This window comes from Pholis gunnellus (genome assembly GCF_910591455.1).
Source record: "Pholis gunnellus genome assembly, chromosome: 24".
Taxonomy (NCBI): domain Eukaryota; kingdom Metazoa; phylum Chordata; class Actinopteri; order Perciformes; family Pholidae; genus Pholis; species Pholis gunnellus.
The window spans coordinates 4,938,072-4,962,745 of NC_136551.1; the positions used below are offsets into that span (position 1 = coordinate 4,938,072).

The 24,674-nt window shown below is 48.0% G+C and overlaps 1 protein-coding gene across 9 annotated transcripts in view; it reads left to right on the forward strand.

Moving 5' to 3' along the window:
- The first annotated feature begins 4,434 nt into the window (after positions 1-4,434).
- The window catches only part of mbnl2 (muscleblind-like splicing regulator 2), a 39,088-nt gene continuing 18,848 nt past the window's right edge, over positions 4,435-24,674 (forward strand). For 8 of the 9 annotated variants that reach the window (XM_079185399.1, XM_079185396.1, XM_079185403.1 and 5 more), the window contains exons 1-2: positions 7,943-8,142; positions 13,378-14,177. In XM_079185399.1, the coding sequence (XP_079041525.1) occupies positions 14,004-14,177 (174 nt within the window). In that variant the 5' untranslated portion in view covers positions 7,943-8,142; positions 13,378-14,003. Of the gene's footprint in view, positions 4,566-7,942; positions 8,143-13,377; positions 14,178-24,674 lie in introns of those variants that run through there. The other variant, XM_079185397.1, reaches the window with a different exon arrangement.

The window sequence follows — 24,674 nt, forward strand, 5'->3', positions numbered from 1 at the left end:
TGGAAGTGTGTGTGTGTGTGTGTGAACATAATTAGCTGACTTCTCTCTGCTCCTTAATGCATTATTGAATATTTCAAAGGAGTCTCAATCCTCCGGGCTAAGTGACTGCCAGGCCTGGATCACAGGGCCGGTTCGGGCCCTGATGAAGGGCGGTTCAGCCATTAAGGAGTCTGGGCCGCGCTGCTGGCCTTGTGTGAACCTGAGGCTCATGAATAATATAAATACCTCTACTGTATTTGGAAGCACTTTGGAATGTAGACGAGGGTGGAGGGGGGGGGGGGGGGGGGGGCATTGATTTTTGGTCGTGCAATTTCAGGGAACGATTCAATTTTAGTGCCAAATAATGGGTCGTAGAAAATAGACGATTTATTGCAATCGTTCCTCTCGGGGAACGACAGTCGGTGTCTCGTTTCGTTGAGGCTCAACTCCAAACCCTGCAACCTCGACAAGACAATAGCTGAGTTGTCATGGAAATATGCCATTTTTTTCCTCCTGACATTTCCCAGACGTTCATCTCTCACAATTACTGCCCGTCTGTTTCCTCGTCTGAAATGCCACCGTTCATTATTGGATTTGCTCCGCCGCGGGGCGAGATCTGAGCATTCTGAAACACGTAAAAGAAATTAGAACACAAGAATAAGGAAGTAACCTTAGTATCTTACATTGTTCTCGTTATTCCTGCGAGTTCACTCGGGAGGTAGTTATTTAAAAAAAAATCAGTTCTTCAATAGGATTAATAGTACAATGTTAATGGGTCCAGAAGTCTGGAAACACGTATTTATGAGACACTGAGTAATGTATGTTTTTTCCTAAAATCCACAAACTGTATTTTTGGTAACGAGCTCACACAAATGGAGCATCTATCATCGGTATATTTTATGGATCCACGTTTGTGCAATCAATTCAGGAAACCAGTGGCGGAGAGTAACTATATAAGTAGGCTATTTTCGCCACACTTAAAGCTGCGCCGATCAATATTTCTATATTGACAAAGCATCAAATGGCCGTGTGTAATGTGAAATGATGAGATGCGCTAATTCTTTGTCTTGTCTTCGCTGTGAGGTTGCCAGGGGACCAGGAGCGGTTCAATAAAGTCCTTGCACTGGACCAAGAAATAGCACCTCGCTTAATAAAACTACAACTTGTAGTTTTTACACAAGCATGGTAATCGGCGATTAAGGAAGGAGCCAGGCTAGCTGTATCCCCCTGTTTAGGGTCTTTAAGCTATGCTAAGCTAACGTGCCGTATCCGTCCCAAAATGTGGAACTAACTCACTCAAAGTTGACTTTCTTGCTTTTTCAACTACTTTGCCACATGCTGATTACACCTGACACACTTCTTCTTCAAGTCAAATTGAATGCATGTATGTATTTCTACAGAACGACACTTTCTCATGTCTGAGCAACTGCAGCACAGCCAGTGGGTCAAATGTCTCCTATTCTGAGGAACTCCACTCGTGGGTCCATGTATATTCTTCAGTATCGCGCCTTGGTGCTGACACGGATCCATGGAGGAGCGGATGACGCAACGCGCACAAATCGGCTCGCGGCAGATGATTTATGGCGACGCATAGCTCGTCTTATTCCCCCCCCAGTGGACAAATGAGTCTGCCTCCAAATGGATCCTCTCAGCGTTTTGAATAAGCCCCCCCCCCCCCCCCCCCATGAAGTGCACTTTTTTGGGGGGGGATCGGTTTGTTTAACGACAGCGGGGCCCGTCTCCAGTCCGTCATTGTTGACGGTCATAGTGGGAGTAAAATGCCCATTTGATCTCCCTACAATCAATCAAATTGACTAAACTACAATGAAAGTGCACACACACACACACACACACACACACTGTCTGAGCTTTGTGTCAGCCATAAGCTCTTTTCTGTTAAACCTGCGCTGCATTAAGCATTTGGGTTAAAAGCTTTCATAATCAGGTGTGCTCTCATTCAGAGATTTCCAAGATCAATACTGTCCTTGACGGGAGAGCTTTGCCCACCGCGTGTAGGTGTGTGTGTGTGTGTGTGGGCGTGTGTGCAGATGCAGGCTCTAGAGTCAGAGCTTTGGCCCCTATGTGTGTGTGTGTGTGTCGATGTATTTGTCTTGAGTGCGTTGTTTACTGTCTTCTGTCTGCTGTTTTCCCGCTGTGATCCCTTCATTCTGCGTTTCAGAGGAGCTAGCAGTGAAGCTGCGTCGATGCTACGGTTGTTTTTTTCCGCCTGACGCCCCCTCAGTCGACCCTGAGGTCCACTCCACACGCTGCGTCTGCAACACACGGAGAGTCAAAAAACACATTAATGAGCACGACGCGCATCGCGGACCAGGCGTCGCGCTCTTGGTTTGAACGCCGCGCTTTAAGTGTGCACGTGGCGTTGCCGTAGAAAGAAATAGTGCCACCTGTTTTCCTAAACTTTTTACAAATGGCGTCCGAAATGAGCACGCGTGTTGAATCGCGGCTAAATTGCTTCGTCGTGCACAAAGCAGGGGAAGGGAAAGTGACACAAGCGCTTCAGCCCTCCGCCTACATCAATGCAGCAACCTCAAACTTGAAGTCAAAGTAAAGAAAAAGTCTTGTTAAATTGATGTTTTTGTGTTTTTGTGTTTTTTACGAGTGTGAGCCCAGTGTGTGTTTGTGTGTTTGCAAGTGCGTGGGCGGTCAGGGACTTTTAGAGAAGTATGCCGCCAGCAGCGGTTTTTTTCTTTTCGTTTTTTTACAAATGCCTCCTCTGCATTGAGATCAATACGTTCGGCCTTCGGGGATGAGCTTGACCTATGCGAGCAGTTTTTCATAATCACTTAGGTCTTGAAAATACTGTCGTTTTTTCCCCCTCCACAGTGGCGATGCCTTGGATGTGTTGTATTTTGCTTTTGGATTTGCTATATTAGGATGAAAAACGTACATGATACGTGATTAGATAAAAAAAGAAAGACTTATGGCTCTAATATGTCTCATTAAATGCTGAAAAGAGCATGAGCCGGCTGGGATAACATCAGTGTTCTTGGTTCTCTTTGAGACCTCTACTGTTGGTCTGCCTGAGATAATGTTGATTAATATCAACTTGTACGGCGCCACCAACGCGATGCATCAAATGCCGCTTTATATTGTGACGCAAGGCAGTAGCACATGCCAGCCATCACACCCGTCTGACCCCAGTTTAATTCTCCATCCTTGCATTTCAACATGATTGATAATAAGCTGAGCCCACAAAGGTCTGTGCTTCAAACAACTGTTTATAACCAGCGCCGTCTTCATCCCTGACAGCGCCCGATGGCCTGTGTCCTGTCAAACTGCGATGCCTTCATTCGCGATTGTGGCATTCCGCTGAAGCAGGCCTTGGACCTGACAGAGCAGTCTGTGATGGCTGTGTTCATTGTCCGCGCGCTCAATAGGCAGCACATGGCGTGGGCAGCAGTCAGTGGGGCTAAATTTGTGCCCCTCTGCTCATTCCGGGGATATTTGTGACTTGCTCCTTGTTGACTCGTTTGCGCTTCTTGCTGACAACGGGTCTCTGTGTGTCACAGGCCGCTAAATCCAGCCAGCTGCATGCAATTAGGCTGCAAAGTGCCGGGGATGTGCATGCCCCTCTGCAAAGCATCAAGTGGTGACGGTGTGCTGATTTAGAATCTTTCATCAGCTGATAAATCAAAATTAAATGTATTTTCTGTTGTTTTTGCTGTTAGGTTTCTCTTGAAATTATAATAATAACACACCATAAGTCAATACATCTGCATACTATATCTCTATATCATGATAGAATGAATATGAAGACATATCCTCTGTATAATGGATGGTTTAGGCAGTCACAACAGAAATTAAGGTATTTCTGGTATCAATGCCGTTATATTAAAATAATGAATGAGAGTGAATACAGTTTCTCACAGAATAAATTGCAACAGGTTTTGTGAAATGTCTTTAATGTTGTCAATCTTAATCATGTTGTCGATGGCAGGCTATTTTGACAGACAGACAGGCAGACAGACAGGCAGGCAGACAGACAGGCACTGGTCCATAAATCAGTGGCCACATCTTTCGCCACAGGGAGATTCACTGTTGTTTCCTAGGTAACAAGCACCCCCTCCCTTTACCCTTGGTTCATCTGGACTGTACCACTTTTGCTGTAGGGTTGGACATGTGTTGTTTATCGAATAGAAGTAAATCCCCGTGTTAAAATTGAACGACATGTACTAACACATTATAATTTCATACTATTTGTCTTTTAGTTTCAGCTCATAATATCCAATATAGTTGATAATAAACGCGTATTTAATGTGTATACCTTAGTACTAACCCCCTAGCGAAGCACATTCAACATTCCTCGAACTGTCAAAATCGCTTGTTGCTTCCCACCCTAGCTCTAAAAAGTAGTTAGCGAGCTAGCGCGTAGCGAGTCATAGCTTACTTCTGCACGTTTTAAAATAAAACTGCAAAAAGTGTCGCCGCGGGAAAAGAAAAAGTGAGGAGTCTCATTCGAAGACCATTTCCCCCTCCCAGCCCGTCCTGCACAACCCAAATAGCGCTCACGAGAGGCGGTGGTGTCGGCTGAAGCGTGCAGCTGGATGTGACAGGTTCGTCATCAGGTAAGCTGCAGGTAGCTAGCTTAGCAAGCTAGCGCAACGTGCCTCTGGCGCCTCACGCTTGCAGCAGAAGGTGGCTAAAATGGTTGTAATGATGCCACTGCGGTGTCGTTATCACTGAGATCCGATGTCTGGATTGCTACGCTAATGAAAACAAGTAAAAGCAGCTCCACAGTGACATGCGTAGTGGTTGCCTGTGTGCTCTTTCCTGCACAGTCCTGCATGTTGTCTGCTAAACGCGAAGCAACCAATGTCTATAATTCAATCACTCGGGGGACAGGTTTGACAGTAACACATTTATTATTGATTTTCGATAATCAGTCACCATTATTAAGCAACGACGTTGTCAAAATTATTCTCTGTATATTTAATATTTTAGTTATTGTGGATTTTTTACTTTTTTTACTTATTTAATATTCTTTACTGTTTTATTACTTATTTATAATATCTTGTTTTTTACTATGTCTCTTGTCTATGCTTCTGTAATCCTGTGCATTTCCCCACTGCGGTACTAATAAAGGATTGTCTTATTTTAAGGTGCACTCCTATTCCAGTGTGCAAAGAATTAACTGTTACCATGTGTTACTTTCAAATGCAGATGTGAAAACACAATAACCGTAATTGCACCTTGATTTAATGGGTTGTTGGATTTTAATCGCTGTGTACAAGAAAGAATAGAGCCGTTCTAATGAGACGTAAGTGGAGGCACATTTAAATCTATTGCAGGTTGGCAGAGCTGGAGCCTCTTCCCACCTGGGTGAGGTTAATAAGTTGTGATGTGACTAGCTGCTATGTCATGTACAGTAATTGGTCCTTCCGAAAATGCAAATTGACATCTCGGAGCAAGAATTGCACCGGTGGAAGCAAATTAACTATCAGTAGAACAATATCATTAATGGAATATATATCGTGTTCATTAAGGCTATTAAAGCAAGTTGCACACTTGAGTAAGACCTAGCCGTCCACAGCGCACTAGCACAGTTCAGAAAAGGGACTTTGTGTAGTCAATAGCATGAAAAATTGGCCTTTAATGTTCTAGATTAACCCACAGAAAACAGATGTTTGATTCCAAGCCAGTAGGTGTTTTAACGTAAATAATCCAGGACTTCCTGGTTGATCTTTTGTCCTCCCTTTCATTGCACAGCCTTGAACTTGCCTTAAAACACACTAGTTGACCACTTGCCTACACAGCCGCTTGTGTATTCTCTGTCATCATGTGGACTTCAAGCGGAAGGAAGCGCAACTCTCTGCCGCTTGATATTTGATTACGGCTAATAATAGAAAAAAGACAGCTGCCTTTTCATTGATCTGTCTTCGGTGCCCTATTTCTGAGCCCTGTTCTTTCTCCCACTCTCTCTCCGCCGTGTTCGACTAGCCAATAGCACCGCCGAGATCAGCCTTTTCAAACTGTTTTAACCCGTCAATTCTCATTTGCCGCAATTAGCTATTGTTTTTTTGGGGAAAGGCTCCTTTTGTATTTGAAAGTGAAGTCGCTCGGGGACACGGACTCTTAGATCTGTTGTGTGTGGGGTCAAACAGGACAGGGATAATAAGAGGGGGGGGGGGGGTACGACGTAGGAAGGAAGTGGCTCAGTGTGTTTGTCTGCCAGGCCTTTGTTTGTTTTCCTGTCGGACAAACCTATTTAGAAGGTAGGCTATCTGAGGTCTGCCGATGGAAATTAGCTACAAGCAGCAGGCTTGTTACGCATTTATTATTCAGTAATGTGGTTATTGGGACGTCGCTTTGCAGCCAAATGAGAAATTGATAAGATTCATCTGTGAGCGATGGTGGAGCGGGCTGGCCTGTCCCACTGCTGTTTGCTCTGGATGAATGATGTTGAGTTGTTTAAATTCAAGTCGCATCCCGCAGTAATATGCTGTGGTCGCTGCTCCTTCAATCCGCTGCGTGTAGCATAGTGAGACTACATCCGCGGAAGGTGTAAGGTGACACTTTTGCTTTTCACAAAGGCTGACACCCCCCCCCCCGCCTCCCTCTTCAGCGCTCGCCTGTGTTATTTCATTACAGGTGCTCTGATGACGTCAGTGTTCGGCGTCATTCGCTGGGGGAGACCATATTTCATGCCAGAGAGATTAATCACCTCAAACCCCCCCCCCCCCCCCCCCCAATCGCCCCTGATCCATTTGACAAGATCTATTTCCTGTGGAGCGTCACACTATGAAAGCATAATCAGACAGTTTGTTTATCATTGAACTGTAAAGCGTGTTGAGCCTCGTTGATGTCAACGAAACACCCAGGCTGCTGCGTCATTCACTGCCTTTGTATGAGAGAGAGAGAGCGAGAGAGAGAGAGAGAGAGAGAGAGAGAGGGAGACAGACGGTACAGCTGTTCTATTGAATCTGGATCGAAAAGTCATGAAGCTGCTTCTCTGACTCATCAGTTCTGTGACGCTCCGGTTTCACGGCTCGTGCGATGTCGACCGGCATGTCACCGGCTGGGGTGGAGGAGGAGAGGACGGGTGGGGGAGGAGACGGACCAAGACGTCCACATCCCAGCCACCACCAATCTTCCCTTTCTTCCCCCGAGCATATTCCGATGCAATAACAATAACAGAAATGTTCGCCACTGTGCGATTTTGCAGTCCAGCAATCAGGAATTTGAGTGACACCGGGCTCGAAAAGATATCTTTGAGAAATGGGTTCAAACGTACAGGTGAGGGATGGAAAAGAGATGTGTGTGGGAGGGGATGAGTTTAGAGGTCGGATGCTGAGGGGAGGTAGAGGAGAGTCGGTGCTCTGGTTTCCTGGGGGGGGGATGGTGTTAAATGTGATGATAGAACACAGACAAGGACACGGCTGATCTTCATTATGCCACTGCAGCGACTCCTTGATCACTGCTTACTGGTTTTGCCTTGTTGTACGAACAAGTCTAGACTTTACATCTTTTTCCTGCTAGGAAACAATTCAGGCGTTGCTGATTTGAATTTGAATATAATCAAGTTCACAGGGAGAGCGATGGAGACGGAATAAATAATGCGCCAGCTAGTTGAGCAGGGCACGAAATTGGGGAAATACCTTTTAAGATCAGCATTCAGGGGCTGTCACTGTAAGCACAGTTTTTCGCCCTATCACACAGTCCACTCTGCTCCAATGGAGAGGCACAAAAAGCCGTGATTCAGTGGAGCCGCCTCTCCATTGGCTGGAGCTGTTAAGGGGCGGGGCCTTGCCACAGGCTGGTGTGCAGGAAGGGGCTGGCTTTAGGGGTGTGGGGGAGTTGGCTGGAAGTGTTTCAGCCAGATAGTTGGAGTAGACACTCTTCTGCTTCCTGCCTGCCCGCCTGCCTGCCTCGCTCTCCGAGAGACTGAGAGAGAGAGGGAGAGAGAGAGAGAGAGAGAGAGAGAGAAACTCCCTGTCTAGGCATGGACCTCTGGCTGCAGCACTCGGCAGCTCGCGAGGAATGACAACAGTTCACATGGTCATTAACTCCGGTCGCTGAGGCTGAAGGGGAAGCTGCACTGTAGCTCAGTGTCACAGAAGCGCCGGGTGCCTCCTGTGTTCGGGACAGCAGACAGACAGCAGACAGACAGACAGCAGACAGACTACGGGACCCAGTGGAAACGAGGTGGGAAAGAACCGGCATATTGGCTGGCTTTATCTCTTCTTTTTTTTGTGTGTTTTTTTTTTCCAGGAGTTTTGCTGCAGTGTGCTGCATACCAGCCTGGGTGGGGAGGGAGGAGAGAGCATGTTTTATCTGTGCGAGAGAAAGAGTGTGAGGCTGAAGAAAATATAGTGTGTGTGTGTGTGTGTGTGTGTGTGTGGGATAACGGCACAGGAGTGCTGGGAGCCTGCAGCCACGCAGTAACTACGCTCACTGCAGTTTCCAGCGCTGTAATGGACTTTCTCTTTCGACTCCAGAGGGAGAGGCATTATCGCAGCAGTGTACTTGCCCCCCCCTCCCTTTCCTCAGTGCAAATGTCAGAAGCTTTCTCTTCCTTTTTTTTTGCCACATGGGCTACACATTTTTCACTCTAGAGGAAAAACTTGTCGTGTTGTGCGGCATCCGCGCTGTGCTGTTCTCGCAAACTTTTCCCTCGTACAGTAACTTTTTCTCCAAATAACAAGGGCAAAGATTGTTTGGTGTTTACGTACGTGGACACAAATAGCTGGAACTTCACAGTTCTATTAAGGCCCACATCATAACTAACCCGATGTGTTAGAAGAGACACGGTTGACGTGTCCCCCAGCTTTCCGCCGTCTTATCTAGATTTAGCTTCGCGCTAGACGCTGGGCCTGGAGCGGTTCAAGCGGTGGACATCATCGCCTGCGTGGAGAAGGCCGGGGTGGTGTCATACATCTGGCTGTGGATCAAGGGGAAGTGGGTGTTTTCTAAAATGGAACATCAGTTCAGCCCTTCCTGTTGCGAAAAAGAATGGGGATAAGCCTCAGACAAGCACCGAGGCCTCGCTGCAAGACCCTGTCAGCCAGAAATCCCCCTTCCTCGGAGTTGACTCTCATGCAATTTGCACCTCGAGACGGTATTAAAAGGATTTAGTGGTCGGTAGACATCTTCTGCATGAAATAGGGAGCCTGATTGCTCTGTGACACGAGGGTGAGTTTGCTGAATCATTCGGCTCTTGTGTTTTCAAGAGCTGTAATCTGTGGGCTTAAGATTTCAACTCATTTGATATCTCACTGTACGAGAGCTTTAATCTAGCGTAGTATTTTCCAGTGTCAACACACAAAAAAAACAGCCGCTGTAGGCGCAGTGCTCCTGCAATTTTCACCTGAGACCTCCAGATCAAGTGGGCTCGGGTTTCCCGTTAATCATCATGTTTATCGGAACGGCGCTGGTCACCTCTGGCTGCCAACTACACTGTAATTAGCTGAGTCCTGTGGCGACGCAAGGAGTAGCACTTACACAGTAAACAAGTCCATTTACAGAATGCAGGGGCTGATTTCCATCCCAGATACGAACGGGACATCGGGACACCGATCGGGACAGTCCCGCATCATGCGCAGGGCCATTTGGGTCACCGTGGTTTAGCTAAGGCTATTATGATATGGCGCACACCTATCTGCTGACTCGGTGAAAACGCTTCTGTTGCCTCTGAACGGTAGCTTAGTCCTGGTACAGCCTCTGCTGAGCCCACTCACCCGTCCTTATCGCTAATGGCACTTGATGATATTGAACTCGAGGAGCTGTAGCTTATGCCAAGGACAATTTCATAAGCATCATAACGTCCATAGTATTAAATAGGAATTAGGCTGCGGGGTATTGCCGCGCTCTGATCCTCTCTGGAGGACGCAGAGGAACATTTTGCATGCCGGTGATGTCACGCTGAACGCTAGGTCCGCTCTGTTAGGGACATTTTGATTAAACCTTTACTGTTATGCTCCCCCACTTTCCATTACTCGCTGGAAACTGAACATTTTCCTATTTCACATCAACAATGAGGCCCTCTCTCCGCGGCCTTGAAAAACAACGGCCACTTGTTCCTCTTGGCCATGCAAATGACCATAGAAGTGTGGCTTGCCGGCACGAAATGGTAATAAATGGAAATGCAGCCACTCAGGTACACCCGGCTCATGTTTGCGCTCGTCCGTCACGGCCATTTGTGTTTCTGCTTTATTTTGCCGACAACACCTGGCTGATGCCACAGCAAACGTTGTACCCAGGCTCGCGACCAATGGAAACCCCCGGTAGCTTATCGTCTCTGCTGAGCAAATACAAGCAGCCAAGATAAACTGCAGCGCACAGATAGCAGACTAATGGGTTACACGCCTGGTATTCAGAGGGCAAGCCAATGACTTTCACTCGAGACGCCCCAGTCCCGCTGACTCTCATTCAATTAAGCGGACTGACCAAGATAATGCCGCTGCCAGCTGGCCTTAGTAAGCGTCAGTAATCCATAAAGTCTAGTACTGTAGTGCTGTTCTTCACATCTCTGCCCTGCTTTATCAGGTCAGCCTGTCGGTCCACTGTTTGTGCTGAGAAGACAAAGACGTCTTGCAGGAATAAACAGGATGTACAGCAGGATTTGGCTCTTTGGGTTTTATTAGGTATGTGGTCCTGTGTAGCTAAAAAACATCAAATATGTCACTCTTAATTCTTTCGACAAAGTGAGCAGCCATTGACATCCACACACCCAGGACGTCTGGTGGTTTCAGCCAGATTAAGACTAACATTTGATTAAGCTCTACTTCTATCATTTTCTTTTGGCCCTGGAAGATCTGCAGAAACAGAACCCGGGTCCGTCAAGGTGCACAGCAGGGCTTCCTACCTGCTGACCATCTGTCTTTCCCTTCATGCATTGAGCTGGAAGCTCGACCGCTACGCCCGGCGTAAACTAAGCCCGGCCTGCAATGCACTGTCGGCGTAATGCACCAGCAGAAGCCAAGCTAGCCCGAGCCACGGTCGAAACCAGACTAAAAGCAGAACTGCATGCGTCGCCTCTTAGCTCAGCTGGAGTTTTCCAAAGCGGTCTTTATGGTGAAGCAGTTTCTCATGCTCTTAAAATGTGGATGTTGTTGTACGACAGAGGTAGTAGTTTTCTCCCCAGGATGACAGCAGGGGAGAAGGAGGGCTGAGTCGTCTAAAAACAGGTTAGCATGACACATCCATCTCTTAAAAGCTAATTTGGTGAAGCACACTGCAGTAAATACATGGTTAGGTGCTCCAGCTCTAAGTACATCTTTGTTCTTTGAAAGCTAAGCAAATGAAGCAAATGTTTGTGTTTTGATAATTGACTTAAAACCTTCCATTGATTTTCTGTCATTTTCTATCAAGTGAACTCCAGAATTGATCGTCTCAAAGCAGATTTTGCGCATCACCCGCCATAATAATGGCAAACGAACAGTTGCTTGGACAGCAGTTAAATTTGCTGAGCATATTGCACAACACACACTCGTCTATATATATACAGTATGGGAGGAGACATGCGGTCATGTTGCTGCATGATTACCATCGTACCCGTACCCCTCACCCACACGGCGGTCTTTGTGATCTTCAGTCCTCACCATTTGTTATGAATACCTTTGCCTGTGGAGTCCCCTGTGAGCTTTTTTCGATGACCCCAACCGACCCTTATCCAAACTGTTGGCCCACTCGAATTTTATGAAAAGCTTTCAGTGCTGCAAACCTTCGCTTTCTCCACAAAAAAATACAAATTGCCTGTGTTCCCCCCCAACCATTTCAGCACAACTTCTTCCATCGTTTGAGGCCAAGTCATTTCACATCGTGACTAAGTAGGTTAGCTTGATCGCAGACGTCTTATGGCTTCTAAAAATAAGAAGGGATTAATTGCGAAAGGTCAGATCTGACATGATTCTCTTACCTGACTTTCTCTTTCCGCAGCGATTGGCTGTCTCCCCGGGGAGATGGTGTGAAATTAAATCCCGCCTTGGAGAGCGGAGCCCGGGCGTCGGTGCGATCGGGCGAGGAAGCTTCTCATCTCATTTCACATGATCAGCACTAAAGTGGGACAATATGATTAGCGAGACAATGGTCAGGATTCATAGGCTCGGAACAGTTTAGGGCTTTTTTCTGGGTGATTTCAAGGGCGAGCATCTTTCGTCGTCTCGGGAAAATCAATCTGTCCTTTTGACCGTAAAAAGAAAGAAATCAATCGCAGTCTGGAAGATCTTTTTATTGGTAATACAGGACATATGGTCGTTTTGAGTTCCTCCCTTTGATATTTAAGACATCAAAACAAAACTACCACAAATTATTCAGAAGTCTTCAAGACGCGGGCCAAAGATAATGTACACCTGTGTCAGGGTTTTTGTCTCTTTGTGAAGGGATTTCTTCTTCCCTTTACAGTAGTGTGGATGGAGTACAAGTGTCAACATGCCTTCGTTAAGATCAAGTGGCGCTTGTCACATGCCCTTTAGAAGTGGTTCAGATATCGTTCTCACAGTACTTAACGCTTTCTTGGTGTTTGCTCCCGGTCTGTTTTCCGTGGGCGCTTTACACATGTTTGGAACAGTCAAACGGGGGAATATTTTAACCAGAGCTGCATGTTTTTTACAACCCTTCTCCTCTCCCAGTCTGGTGTCCTCGAATCCCTCTTTTTTTTTCCCGCCCCCATTTAGTAGAAAAACATTTCCAGATGTGCCAAGAAAAAGAGCTCCCTGCGCAGTAGTTAACTGATGGGTTTCGTAATGCCCACGCTAAAGGTCACTTCCTCAGATTGTTGCTCCACCTATTGTCCCCCTTCTCTCCCGAGACGACAGACGGACACAGAGAGCGTTTACCCCCCCCCCGTGAATGTAAATTGACAGGCTGATGTCAATGAGCCGCTTTCTAATTTGGACGGCGGGAGACCAGTGAATATTGCGGGACACTGGGCCACGTCATAATCGTGTCTGGCATCTGTCTCGGTCCCTCTGTGGCTGCTGGACGGCCGCCCGGAATAGTGCTGCGCAGCGCCGCTTCCTATTGGCTGCACCGTCCCGCCGTGCACGGCTCGACAGGGCCCGGGTTGGACCCTTTTCTTCTTCCCTATCTCCGCTCAGACCCGATGCGCTTGTCCACCGCCTCATGGCTTGCACGCTTGTTTGCCTTTGTGTGCAATACGCCGTAAAGCCGGTGGGCTTGCAGACACCGCGCACAATGGCTACACAGCCGCGGTTGGGGGACTTCAACTCAAGTGGTTTCTGCATAACCTCACAGCTGCCTTTTCTCTGGTTCATCAGCCCCGTACACCCCTCTGGGGCAGTGTGCACACAAATTCAGATTGACATGCATACACAAACACTGTTAACGCCTGTTGAAGCCCATTAGATAAACGGTTGCCCATCATATTTAGCAAAGCGTTTTCTCACTCTGTTCCTCTCTCCTTCTCTTTCTCCATTTCAGATCGCTGACAGAAAGTGCCTTGTGAGACGACATCTTTACTTGAAGATCCCCCGGGCGTTTCCACGATTCTTCCCTTTCTCGGCTGCGAACCTGACCCCTGACCTGTTTGTGTGACCCCCCCCCCCAAGCGAAGCGGGCGGAGCTACCGCGCTGCTGGCCGAGGTTGCCAAAGCTCCGAGAGAGTAGGTCGCGAAGACTTTGAAACAATAGGAAGCCACATACTTCGTGTTCGAAAACTGTGCCATTGCACCTCGAAATAGCACCAATTTTAGAGCTTGTCTCTGAGCATGCCCCCTCTGCCGCGTCAGAGGTCTGCACCCGGGACTTACTGATTGATGAACAGTTAGCTGTGCGACTGACAAACCACACAACAGCAGTGCAGTCCCATGCCCCGGACACCGATACTTTTGCCAGTCCATTACCTCCACTTTCCTGTCCGCGAGGACAAACCCCATCCACTGACCTGAAGCAGATCATTTATAGCCGCATGTTCCTTCACTTATAGTCGTTTTACTGTTTTTTCCCCACTGGAACACTCTGAAAACCTCCTCCTCAGAGGATAGCCTCCGCCTAAAAAAACCACGTGGCTCCACTCCACCCCAGCTTCCGCAGCCGGCGTTGCTGACATGGCTCTAAACATTGCCTCGATGCGGGACACAAAATGGCTGACCCTGGAAGTGTGCCGGCAGTTTCAGAGAGGGACTTGTTCGCGCAGCGACGAGGAATGCAAATTCGCCCACCCGCCCAAAAGCTGCCAGGTGGAGAACGGAAGGGTGATCGCCTGCTTTGACTCGTTAAAGGTGAGGACTCTTTATAGTTCCGTTGGGATCCATCCTCTACTTTTATTCTATTCTCTTCCCCCACAGAGTATTGCAGGTTGTTTGTCATGAATGCCGGGGCGTACAGGTAACACTGCAGCAATCATCGCGGTCATTTACTTCTCTCGACACACCGATTTAAAGCAAATATGAATAATTGTATCGCGTCCCTGCAGCACCGATATAGTATCGGACATCAAATGTTACAGCTCTGTGGTTCCTAATGGTCGATGGGTGTAGGTTGTCTGCTCAAATTAGCACGTGTGTCAGGTCTCCACGCCGCTCGGCAGTTAGAAGACCGGCCTGACCTATGAAGCTAAAGGCCAGAGAGGTCCGTTGTCATGTTCACTGCCACCATAGGTGTGTGTGTGAGTGTAGTTTTTTTATACGGTAAGTTCTTCTAATGTTACCATGCCACGTCCATCATCTGTGTATGTGGGCGATCATCTGATCGCCTTAAGTCATTCCAGGGTTTCTATTCCTGGGTGCACGTCAGCTGTTACACACAACCAACGACCAACAGAAACAGCCAGAGCTTGCTGTGTAATGTTTCTCACCGATCCATTTTCAAGACCAGGTTTTTTTTGTCAGAATCTCAATTTGTTCTTCTTGACTACATTTGGTCGATACAGAAATGCACTCGAGGCCTTAAAACCATGTTAAAGTATTTATTCCTTTCATAAAGCCCTGTAGTTTATTTGTTGACCCCTTTCTAAGTGGTCAAATATCTTAAATTAGCTTAACACTTTCAAAGTCCTCCCCAATTATAGCAAGGTCGCTTCATACCAGCCCCCACATAAAGCAACTGCATCCAGGAGCAACCCATTATTTTCAAGCTGCGTTGAAATAATAAAAAAAAACAGCAGTGACAATGATAAATAGCCAAAGAAACTAGAGCAGAACACTGAAACTGTGTTGAACCGTAGCTGCGTATCACAAATACAGCAGTGCAGTGTGGCGTGTGCATTGCACATTTTTCAAGGTTGTGTCCGAGGTCACAGAGACTCGATTCCCCATCATGCAAAGAGCTGTCCTTGAGTCCGACGTGGTAGATTGTTCCTCTGTGATCCCTACCGAACGCTCCTGGTTAACTTTCCACACGTTTCGTACTCGAAAAATCCATCAAGATCTCTGGAGTGTGCGTAGAAGCCCTCCTCGTTACGAGTCGCTCGCGGCTTTATTTAGTCCACGCTGTGAAAACAAGCGGCGGCCATGATGCCGTCAGGCTCGACCGAGTTATCGCCCGCAGCCGCTCTGAGCGTCATCCCTTCCCAGATGCCAGATTTTGCGAGCCGTAATGCCGTTACGGTCTGACGAGCAAACAGCTGACTCCAGTCGGGATCGATTTGCCGCCGCACATGACATGACTTCGCTGTTCCATGAACGCTCCAAACCCGTCTGAGGGGAACTAGATGTTTTCCTCTGCAAAATAGTGGCTTTAAAGGCAATCTGTTATCAATTCATGCATCACCTGTACCTCAATGTCCCGTCACCCTACTGTACCACCGCTTACTATATCTTCCTTTTCATATTGTTAATGGAGGAATTTTGCTGCTGTCATTGTAGGCAAATTGGCAAATGCAGCTGATTTGTAGGCCGATCTGACTGTAAGTGCAGCCTCTGTCACACTCTCTCTGCCCTCTTTTCGCCATACAACCCGGTGACAGATCGAGAATACAGGATTCTCTGTACTTTCAACTCCAACTCGCCCCCCCCCCCCCACACAAAGACTCTCCTCGTGACAGCCCAGAGAATGAATGCTTTATTATGCATTGGGAAAATGTGTTTCGCTCCACGGCAGGCTGATTTCCAGCCCATTACGCCCGTATCGTCTTCCCGGGTCTTCTCATCTGATAGGGTTATCATGCCAGGGTGGTGTGCTGCCAGGCGGGAACTGGCCAATGATCAGAAGGGGTCCTTTTCCTGAACACGTGAAAGGTACGACTCAGGAGCGGAGTAGAGTAGGAGGCAGAGCGCCTGTCAAGCAGCAGTGGGCAAGCATGCCAGCTCAGTGGAGAATTTCTCTGGGATTGTTGTTTTCAGAAGAAAAAAAAAACCCACTCCTGCCAAGACAATTGCTTCCCTATAGCCAAATATCAAATAACAAACAAAAGATATGAGTTTGAGACGATTTCCTGTAAATTATAGGTGTTTCCGACTGGCAAACTCTTACCAATCATCCTCTGTAACGTAGCTTTTTACATTGTGTCATGCATTGGAAACACAATGCAGTAGATTGAGTCAGCGGTTGCTGGGTATAAATTACATTTGCGAGCGTAATTCAGTTATTCCCCCCCCACCGTGTGAGCGTCCGTCCTTATTGACGAGACCTGGAGAACAACCAGGCCTTTCAGGTTTGTGATCGGGAAGTCACGCGGCAAGGAAAGGGACGGGGGGACGGGGGGGGGGGGGACGGGGGGGGGGGGGGGGGGTGTATGGTTGAAGCCGCCGCAAAAAGTTCCAGGATACTCGACCTAAATACCTGCTTTTTTTTGCATTTGTCTGTCAGTGTGCTTCGCATGGGACGAATGACGATGAGGAGTCGTTCCTGCTTCCTCGATCAAAAAGCTCGCAGCTCCGCCGCTCTCAGCACTTCTGTGGCGTCACGTCTGGGGAATCATTTTTTTTTTTGTCCTCCTGCTCGACACTGTGGGCTTTAGAAATAGTCTCTCCATGCTACATTTGTCATCTCCCGAAATAGGACGAGCCGCTTCATCTCCGTCCAACTACAGCTGCATCCACCGTTGTTCTCGGTAGACGCGACGCGGCTCGCCGGGTACCGTTCCTTTGAGACGTGACGTGAAAAGTCGACAGCGGTGACCTCAACAACGGGAGTGGCGGTGGGAAATGTTTCACCAACGCACGTTACATTCCCCATTTCTCTTTAAATCCACATCGCTTGAGGTTCGTCTCCGCTTTATCTCTTTGAATTAGGAGAATTGCGTGCAGACAGAGACGGGTTTGGTGGCTGCCACGCACAATGTCGCACTTAAATGTCTTGTTAGAATACAGACAGTAGATGTTCAAACAGCCTCTCCCTGAAACATCATTCACTGCTGATCAACAGGGGGGCGGGGGGGCTGTAGGAAATGAGCGTTAATTGACTAAATGCAATCACACCAGTCATGTGATGATGTCACATTGGCTGCGCCTCTTGACAGTAGCCTTTTGTGGACTCTTACTCCAGGTCTCTCTGCGTGGCCCGGCCTCTGACCCTGCTAACTGCGTTGTGTTTCCTCCCGGAGCTCTAAAAAGGCCGCTCACGTCCACGCCGTTTGTGTGAGTTTGACGTGCTTGTCAATGCACAAATGTGACACAAGGCACGTGGGCAGACTTGAGATGAAGCAAGATAATAAGCAGCTCACGGAGAGATCGGGATTAAGACAGCTAATCGGGGGGGTCTGGTGCATCCCGGCACCATCATGTCGCGGTTGTCATGAAGAAAGCGGCGAAGCAGGAGAAGCAATAGAAAGGTACTTTCAGGTGTGTGGGGCAATTTTCTTATCTGTGTCCCGGACTCTAAGCGGTGTGTGTGTGTGTGTGTGTGTGTGTGTCCCTCCTCCCGGTGCCCTGGTTTCCCTCACTTTGTAAGAACATCTTAATCCGGATTTTGCTTCAAAAGAGCAAAGGTGTTGTTGCTGTTTTTTTGGTGGGGCGTGGGACGGCTGGACCCCATGTAAATAAAGAAGCAGGGCAAGAAGGGAAGGTGTTAATATCCGAATGGCTCCGAGAATAAAGAAAGGGGAGAAAAAGAGGCGATTCAACCAAAGGAGTGAAGAAGTAAAGCATGTGACGGGTCTAGCCAGGCGGGCGACCACAGCGACATTTTAAAACCAATTATCACAGATTGTCATCGAGATTCAGACCTTCAGCTAGTGTCACTCCAGAGCATAAAAAGCTCCGGGAGAACCTAACACAGCTTTTTAATGTTTAGAGACTCCCTCTGGGCTTATTGCGTTTGCGTTGTTTTGGGGGGGGGGATCCTTAGGAAGCCTTAGTGAACATGAACTTCATGCCCATGGCCTCCCCCTGCGCCCCCCCTCCTCCTCCGCTCTTGTTTTAAAAGATGGGCTCGGCCGCATTCCTCAGCGTAATCCTCTCGAACTGGGCCACACCCTGGGCAGAGCAAACATGTGGAGGGGAATGCTCGCGGCGCAGCGGGAGTCGGTGTTCCCCCCCCTAGGGTCATTCACACGGACACAATGAGGCACTGACTTAGACTTAACGCGGGGGGGGGGGGGGGGGGGGGGGGGGGGGCTGCAGCGGACGCGGCGCTTTGATGAGCCCCGAGAGACCCCTTTAACGGGGCCTCTTCCTACACAGACACATGCGCGCACACTTCCCTGTCTTCCCCGTGCAAACCCATGCCAAATTTCATTTGATCCGTGTGATTTCACCCCGTACACCCACACACACACACACACACACACACACACACACCCACACACACACACACAGCACTGCAGTCTTAGCTGATCTGTAAACAAAGATAGGACGAGGTAAGAGGGAGGGAGGAGGACATCAGATCAGCTCCCTGTTGGAGTCCCATGACCCAGGTCCAGTTAGTCAGAGGAGCTGATATTGTAGGGTACATGTTGGCATTTGAGTTGGGCCACTACTCTGACCCACATCTGTGTGTGTGTGTGTGTGTGTGTGTGTGTGTGAGTCTGCTTGATCCCCAAGTTTCTCCGTCTGCCTCTTGCTCCAGCTGCAGAAATGGATTCTCCGAATATTCATACGTTACATGAAATTATTGAAATGTTTTTGTTGAATACTCACTTCTGATTGGTCGAGGTTTTGAGCCGCGTCATTGAGAGTGTTCATAGACCTGCGTTTGGTGCTGCTGGTTTACAGTTTTTCATTTTTTTTTTTGGCAACAGCAATCTTTGGTGAACATTGTTGCCCTTTTATGTGGGCAGCCAAACTAAAAATATTTCACAGAAACAAACAACTGAGAATAGTCGGGTAGTGGAACATGTGAAGGAAGCTTTGTGTCTAAAATCAAGCAGGAATATTCCAGACATGCTGCGAAACTGCAGTTAGAATTTATATATATATATAAAATAATAATGATACCAAAGGGACTTTAAGTCACGGGGTGAGTTACATAATGTCTGCTCTTTCTCCACCACTCTGCTCACACACAGCCTTTGTTAGATATCACATACTAGAGTTGTGTCTTCTCTTCAAAACAGAAAATGTACGCCACTACTGTCGGGCATGTCGATTTGAATAGTAGGTGTTCGTCACCCGGTGAGCCGCCTGCAACATGATGGAGAGACTGAAAATCTGCCCATCTGCTGTACCAGTGTCTCACCTGGTCTCAATCCGCCCACCATCTCTGAGTCATCCTCTGTTTTTCAATCTCTCTCTCTCTCTCTCTGCTGCCCACAGTGCTGATGAAGCACTAGATTATCTGCGTCTAAATGAATAAACTTAAATCAGTGCTGCAGAATCAATGCCGTCCTCACATTTGGTGATTTCCAACCCGGCTGGACTCTAGACTCTCCTTACTGCTGCAGTAGCCCGGCGCCGTTGTGAGCAAACCTCTGCAGTAAAGCTGAAGGCAGGCGGGAGGCTCGACCTTTAGTATCGGCCTCATTAATTATCGACGCGTAGTTTCATCATCCCTCATCAGACAGACTCGGGTTGAACTAATCTAACTACTTCTAAAGGTGGCGTTTATTTCTCCGCTTTGTTCAGCCGTATCCTGCCGTACATGATTCTATTTGAGACCACTAGTTCCTGTGTTCCTCGTGTTGCCGGTATACAGTACAGACGCATATGGCGTTTTAAACATAGCAATGTATCATTGCTTCACGAAATGTGTCGACTCCTCTCCCGCCTGGCTCCTTTTGAAATCCCCTCTGATTATAGAAAATGACACTTGCAGAGACACAGAGCTCAAGATGCTCCACAATTCACACCCTGCCACCCCCAGCTCACACACACACACACACACACACACACCTAGGGAGCTACAAACAGTAAGACAGGCGGGCCCGGCTGTCTCCCAGGGGCCCGCCTTTATAATGAGACAGAGATCTTCTTAATTGGCTCGATCTAATGAGGCAACAGAAGTGCAATCTTTAGGGGCCCTCCACTTTTTTGTCTGAGTGACTATTAGCCTGTGTCAAACCCACCTTAGCGGGACATCCCGATCCCACGTGAAGACGTGTCAGCACAGAAAATGCCTCGGCCTTTATGTTGCTCTGTCATGACAGTGAGGAGCACGAACGGCACCGACAGTGATTGACATGAGCCTGCCTGCTTCAAAAAAGCCCGTTAAAGTGACAGCGGAGTGTGCCGTGCCGTGAACTCATTCCTTCTCCGCGAAGGGTTCTTGTTCCGACTCGTTCAGGCTTGACGCGTGGCAGTTACGGCTACCGACAAGGAATCGCACCAAGTCGTAACGAGACTTCTCCGGTCAAACAATAGCTGCATTTGATTGTTTTTTCACCCAAATCTAGAGAAACTGAAGGACTCCGCTTTAACATCGGAACTTTCTTGCGAAACACAATCTCCAAACGAGCACTTAAAAAGCTGGTGCTTTCCTCCCCGCACACTTACTTCAAAATCGAATCTGCGCCCTCACCGTACACATAATGAAGAGGCAATCATTTACTCATTAGATGGAGTCAAGAGTGATGAAATAATGCAGGTAGTCTGAAAAAAACGGCTGATTACCCCAAAAGCAATTCTGCCGCTGCAGTCAGTGATACGAGGTTACAGTCGACAATTAATTCGAGGCCAATCTAACTTCCCTCAGAAACATCGGGTTTAATAGGCCCGAGCGTAGCTGCTCCAAATTGGGGTAATCTGATCGGGCTTTCCTGGATGAGAGTCTTGGAGTCGGTGTCAATGACTCTTGTATTGTTGTACGTGTCTTCATACCAATAAACACTCTGCTAATTCAGATTTTAATGCTGGTTCTTGAATGAGGCTTTATTGATGCAGGACCAGGGTGAACAGCAACAGAACTCGACGTCTGTCATTTAAGCATAAATCATGGTTTTTTTTCTCCTCACGGGGGAACGATAACGCGCACACACCCAGGTTTATTTCTGAGATCCGGGAACGTGGTGACGTCACCGCAGAGAATAGGAACACAAGCTGTCAAAGCTTCAGAATCTCTCGATGCCCCAAAACACGCACGATAATGTTATGCTATTCTCAGCAGGGATTGTCTTTTAATACCTGGTCTAAGCTATCGGTATTATTTGTATCATACCCGTCTCCCTTTCCCCTGCCACACAGGGTGGCCATACCATAAAGGTCAACCTCGGGTCACAGCAGCATATCTGTGTGTGTGTGTGTGTGCGTGTGTCTGGGCAGACAGGGGGTGGTGAAGGGGGGGGGCATGCAAAGTTCATGGTCGAAAGTGAGATGGCCAATTTCACACCCAGCAGATGCCTTCACCAGTGACCCGCGGCGACAGGTGGGGGGCGCTAATTGGCAGCGCGCACCGTCACAGTGTAGGGTGAACCCATGGTGGGTGAGGGAATGAGGGAGGATGAGAGGGGAGGAAAAGTGGTGCCAGTGTGTGTGTGTGGGGGGGGGGGGGGGGGGGGGTTGCAAACCATTAAAGGCGTCCATGAAAGGAAGAGCGTCGGGTGTAATGATCAATGTGTTTACCTGCGTCTGACGGTTTGAGATAAAGCACAGCCTGCAGCTCAAAGGCCCTGGTTTATTGATCTCATCTCTTTGACCAAAGGGCACTTATTACTTTAACCGAGCCCCTCTGCCTCAGTGTTCTCCGCCTTATGAGGACTGTTTTCGTCGTCTCCACAAGAGGCTCAGAGGCTCCTCAGAGAGAGGGCATCCTCAGAGGCCTCATCATCACAAACAACACGCCGAATCCCGGCGACGCCGCACCTTATTCCCCTCGGGTTGCATACAGCAGCCATAAAGTCATTTGTGCACTTGTTATTTCCCATTTTATCACCAGGTTTTTTGCTGGACAAGGCAGTATGACTTCTGTCGTGATGTATACAGAGCTATGAATTACAAATATGATCAAAGACCAGGAGATTTAAAACAGGAAGACGAGTGCGCTTCTAAATTCTGACGCTCTCCGGTACCTCTGGGATATGAATTATGTACCTGAACCGCTCGACTATTCTTCTTTTCTTTTCTTTTTCGTCAGCAAGCAACCGAAGCTTTAATCTCCAAACTGGAGAGTAAGCAGCCATCCGACGTTTCGGCCCCTCACTGCTGAGTGTGTTAGAAAGAGGCTTTGATGAATAGATCTGCTCTCTCCCTTCCATCTCATTATCCTCCTTTATCTGTGTTATGGATTTACACAACTCCTCAACGCGCTCTGACACGCGGTCGATAGTGTCAGCGGAGAAAGAAGATGTAGGCTAGCCTCTTCTTTTTTTTTTTTTACTTTCTCGCATTGTTTGTTTAATTTCCCTCATTAGCATTCGTAGTGGGTTTGTGTTATTCTTAGAGCGCCGCAGAGAAGCGGCGGCTTTGATCGCCGGGGAGTGATTGAAATTGAGGTATCTGTGAGCAAATGTGAAATTAGGAAATTAAAACGAGGCCCACTGGCTTACTGCTGCTTCCTCTCGGGGCCGCGGCACAGTTCTCCCCGAACTAGGCCGCCAACATCATGTAACCTATTTCTACCAAATCTCCCACGAGCGCGGCTGGTTGAAGTTCCAGACGGCTGTCGTATCGGCGCGGAGCCGACGAGATCCGTCTTCCGAGCATAAGGAAACGACAGCTTGTCGAAAAGCAGGCTAAGGCCTTCTTGTGGGTGTGCGTTCGTAGACGTGTGTATTTGTGGGAGAGTGGGACACTTCGGACGGCGTGATTACGTGCGTACCTGCCAGCTACGTGTCCCTGTGTGTGTGTGTGTGTGTGTGTGTGTGCAGATTAGAGGAGCTCTAGAAGGTGGGTTTCATGTCTCAGCAGGTCACAGATGATCAGATTAACTGAAGCAGGGCTCTCCAGCCTTCAACTGGATTAGCCGCAGGGACCCGGACGCTCGCAGGTGACTCGCAACGGTGCCGCTGCAGCCCAGACTCTTGACCAACAACAACCCCACAAGAACCGCTAGAAACCGAGGCACACGTGCTGATAATCTGCTTTTAAATTGCCCGTGCCTTTTTACTACATGAAAGCTCCTTTGTGGCAGATGGAGAAAGGCTTGTTTCATAATCTGCATGAAGAATAGATCGCCGCCCTTAAAGCAGTATATTCTCCACCCTGCAGAAGATGTGGGCACTTTAGTACAGAAAACCCACTTAGCGCTTAATAAAGAAAAAGGCTCTTTAGCGCGTCCTCTCAATTGATTGCAGTAAACTTTACTGCGTCTTTTGAATCGAGGCCGTGTTTTGCGAAGGAGTCTAAATCTCCTGCTATCATCTCTCCTGTTCTTTCACGTGCAATCAGCCACGTAAGTGTCACACTCACTTTAAAACATTTTGAAGTATAGACGCACAGCTTTCACATCTCCCGAGAAGCCGGCGTCAACACTAGCATGTGATTTTCACCCTCCTGTCTCTCTCTCTCTCTCTCTCTCTCTCTCTCTCTCTCTCGCTCTCCTTGGGTAATCTCAGCAGCAGCAGCACTACTCCTCCATCTGTGGGATTACACGCTGGTGAAACAAAGGCACTTAATTACTGCTGAGGCAACACAGTCTTACATGTGCATGTGTGTGGCTATTGTTTCTAAAACCGCCCCGGTCTCTGCCCTTTGCGCTGAGGGTGTTTTCTTGTTTGCATTCACTCACACGATCACTAATTGTTCTGTAGTCTGCGAGCCAGGCCCAAAATACCTGATCACGGTATATATAATCAGCTGGGTTTTCCTCTACATTTAAATGACTTTGTTCTTAGCCACCGTTCGCCAATCGATTCACGTTCTCCATTACCAGCCCAAATGTAAGCAGAAAGCCTTTTGGCTATCATTTCATAATGGATCTTCAGTGGTTCCCGGTGTCCTGGAGCCTCGCCGCTTCAAACGGGTCCATTAGTCCAAACGGATCCATTAGAGCCCCCAAAAAACAAAACAGGATCCTTAAGAGGGAGCATTCTCTGTGTTTGAGGATGAAGGGAAGCCCTGTCCATGTGCATCCAGAGGCTCGCTGCTTTACCGGGCGCTAGGATCACTGGCTCTGCTTCTTGTGCTTCTGTCCTGTTGGTGTCTTATAGCTGGGGGGCTTTCACAAGAGTGGTCTCCTTGTGAACTGTTATAGGCTGACCCATAACCAGCGGTTAGTGCCCCTGGAAAACCAAACTCTTACGGAGCAAAGGAGAGAAAGAAAGACATTATGACCGAAAGGAACAACTGTTTTTTTTCATTGATGCACTAGTAGAAGGCCGACTGTGAGAAAGCTAAATGTGGTGGCGAGGCATAACTTCCTGGAACCGATCATTCCAGGATCGGTTCCAGGAAGTCGTCCGCGAGCCAAGAAATGCTCTTATTTGGGGTATTTATAGCCACGAATATGAATATCTGTAAACAGAGCGG